We start from the raw sequence: 2,756 nt of genomic DNA, 5'->3' as shown, positions 1-2,756 counted from the left end.
TAGAAACTATACGATTACGAGACGACTTGTATGCCGTCGTCGTGTGTGCGCGCGCGTGCGTGTGCGTGTAATTTTATTACGGGAATTAAGAATTACGAAGCGATTCGTCAATTAATGCTGCTCGCAATTTGAAAGAGTTTAAAATGGTATTTGGTATATACGATTTTATTACAAGCTTATATATATACAGCTATAGATTTATTGAGATTTTTATTTCATTCCACATTTATTTGATTAAAAAAATCTATTTGTACACGTTCTACTAGAATTATCAAGCAGAATATATAGATTTTAACATTTTATCGTTTATCAATATATGATTTACACTTATTGGTAAAGTTCCTATAAAAATCTCATATAAAAGCTCATAAGTGTATCTATCGATGCATATCTCAGCCGCTATCGATGACAGCGGATACAAATAACGCATCGCACATACACACGCATTCATTCCTCATGGACGTAGTATATATCCACGCGCGCAGGAAAGCGGTATATCAATGTCATAAATTATGAATATGAGAGCAACATAGCGTAACTGCCAACGTTATGGATCGCGCAAACTTATTACATCAATTAAAAATCACCATGATAGACGCTATCCCTTGGCAACGCATCGATAACTCAATGCCACGACGTTATATTAAACAGGGGAGGAAAAAGATAAAAGAGCGATGGAAAGCAAGAGTAAAAGCCGAAACTACTTCCACCACCACCACGTGAGGGCGGTTTCGTTTCGAGTGGCGACATCTCTCCCAGTTCCCTCATCGTCAGACACAGCTGATGCTCGCCAACAGCGACAACACAACAAGCAAGACGAGTAGTGCTCCACCGCTGTTACCACGAATGGCACGAACCCTCCCCCCACGTCGCGACAACAGTAGGCGCGTACTCGCGTGGTGCAGCAGTCGTCATCTCTCTGGGAGAGACAGTGACGAACTCTGTTTCGCGCACCCTCTGCCCTCGCACACGGAGTGCATCATTCGCTCGCTCACCTGAACCATTGATGTGTGATGGCACGCGAGACAGACCTCCTCCCCTCTTGGTGGCGGCAGCCTGATGGCGTAATCGGCCAGCGTAAGTCGGGTTGACGCTCACCGTACATCCGCTGTCGCGGTCGATGGTACCATCGACTTAGTACGTTCGTACGATGGGCGATGACGCGCCACACGATAGTCGCGCGTTGCTGCGAGCTGACCGCCCGAACAAACCCCGATCGCACGCACGTACCCCCGCGCACGGCCACACCCGCGTGTCTTTCCTATCGTGCGCGACACGTCACGGAAAATCCAAGGGGAAAAAAAGGTAAGACTCGTGCGTTTATTTACGGATCCTGGACCTCGCGAGTTATCGGTCGGCAACGGCGCTCTCTCTCTCTCTCTCTCTTTCTCTCGCTCGGGGGTGTGCGTGCGACTCGCGGCATGTCGGCGGGTTGATTCCGCGCATGCGGCGAGCGCGCGCGCAACCGGTGGATCGATCAACCCTCACGGTAGTGCCGCACGGCTCTCTTGTTGTCTGCTGTAATATATAGAGATTCACTAGCGCGATAGCAGGACAGCTATCGAGAGATTCTTCAAGTAAAAGGAAAATCCGGATATCTTTGATTTTTTTTATTGACTATTATAGTATTTATAATCAATTCAATATTAGACGAAACAGCGGTGGGAGATCATCGAATTTAGAAATATAAAAGTTAAATTTGAGATTTTTAAAAGAAATAAAAAAATCTGTAAAGAAATTCTATTCATATAGACGAATATATCTATATATTTACAATAATTGGAATGTTTCAACATATTTCTTTTCTTTCGAAATGAAAATTAATTTTACAATATTGAATGAAATAATTGTCATATTAAATATTATCCAAACTCTGCTTTAGATACTCTATATAGTCAAGAGTCTTATATGTAGAATATATATACAATATGTCTGATAATTTACGATAAAATTCTCGCATAGCGACAGAATAGACTAAACTGAATCGAAAAGTCCTCTATCATTTTGTAATTTTCGCAATAATTGGCAAGATATTAATTATTGAAAATCGCTAAATAATCGTTTTCAATAATTTTTAAAATACTCAAACACTATCAACTTTACAGAAAAACAGTAAGAGACAAAAATTGTTTATTTTTTTCTTATAAAGTTTTGAGAATTTTTTCAGAATTTTTTAATATATATTATTTTCTCATTGATAAAAATAGTTGCCAATATACATATAAGAAAACGCGGTACTAAAAAGTTGAAAAAAGATTCTGGAAAAGTTTTTAGAGCTTTATGAAAAATAAATAAACAATTTTTGTCTCTTGCTATTTTTTTGTAAAGTTGATAGTAATTGAGTAAAAAATTATTGAAGACCAATATTCGGCAATTTTTAGTAATTAATACCTTATTAACTATTGCGAAAGTTGCAAAATAATAAAGAACTTTTCGACTCAGTTTAGTCCATTCTGCCGCTATGCGAGTTTTATCATTAATTATCAAACACCCTGTAGAATTCTGTTTATAATATAGTTAAAACATTTTGAAAAGTATACATATGCATATTAAAATATATACAATATTAAAATGTGTATATATATATATTAAAATAGACAGCATATAACATCATGAATAGAATTCTAAAATAATATTATATGTATAAATCATCTTCACTTAAGAATCTTTCAACAATGTGAAATAAAGTCGAACAGTCGATTTTTCTCAGAATATACAATATCTATAATATATTTCTTTATAGTATACGATCAACT

General features: G+C 37.6%; 1 protein-coding gene across 1 annotated transcript in view; it reads right to left on the bottom strand.

Moving 5' to 3' along the window:
* LOC108754895 (beta-1,4-glucuronyltransferase 1-like) overlaps nt 1-1,112 on the bottom strand; it is a 42,944-nt gene extending 41,832 nt beyond the window's left edge. Inside the window, 2 exon segments of the mRNA XM_018497554.1 lie at nt 996-1,079; nt 1,082-1,112. Of these exon segments, the coding sequence (XP_018353056.1) occupies nt 996-1,079; nt 1,082-1,105 (108 nt within the window). The 5' untranslated portion in view covers nt 1,106-1,112.
* Nucleotides 1,113-2,756: the final 1,644 nt, after the last annotated feature.

This window comes from Trachymyrmex septentrionalis, unplaced genomic scaffold (genome assembly GCF_001594115.1).
Source record: "Trachymyrmex septentrionalis isolate Tsep2-gDNA-1 unplaced genomic scaffold, Tsep1.0 scaffold81, whole genome shotgun sequence".
NCBI classification, from domain to species: Eukaryota; Metazoa; Arthropoda; class Insecta; order Hymenoptera; family Formicidae; genus Trachymyrmex; species Trachymyrmex septentrionalis.
Note: the sequence above shows the minus strand (reverse complement) of the source record. Positions and strands in the feature narration are given on the sequence as shown.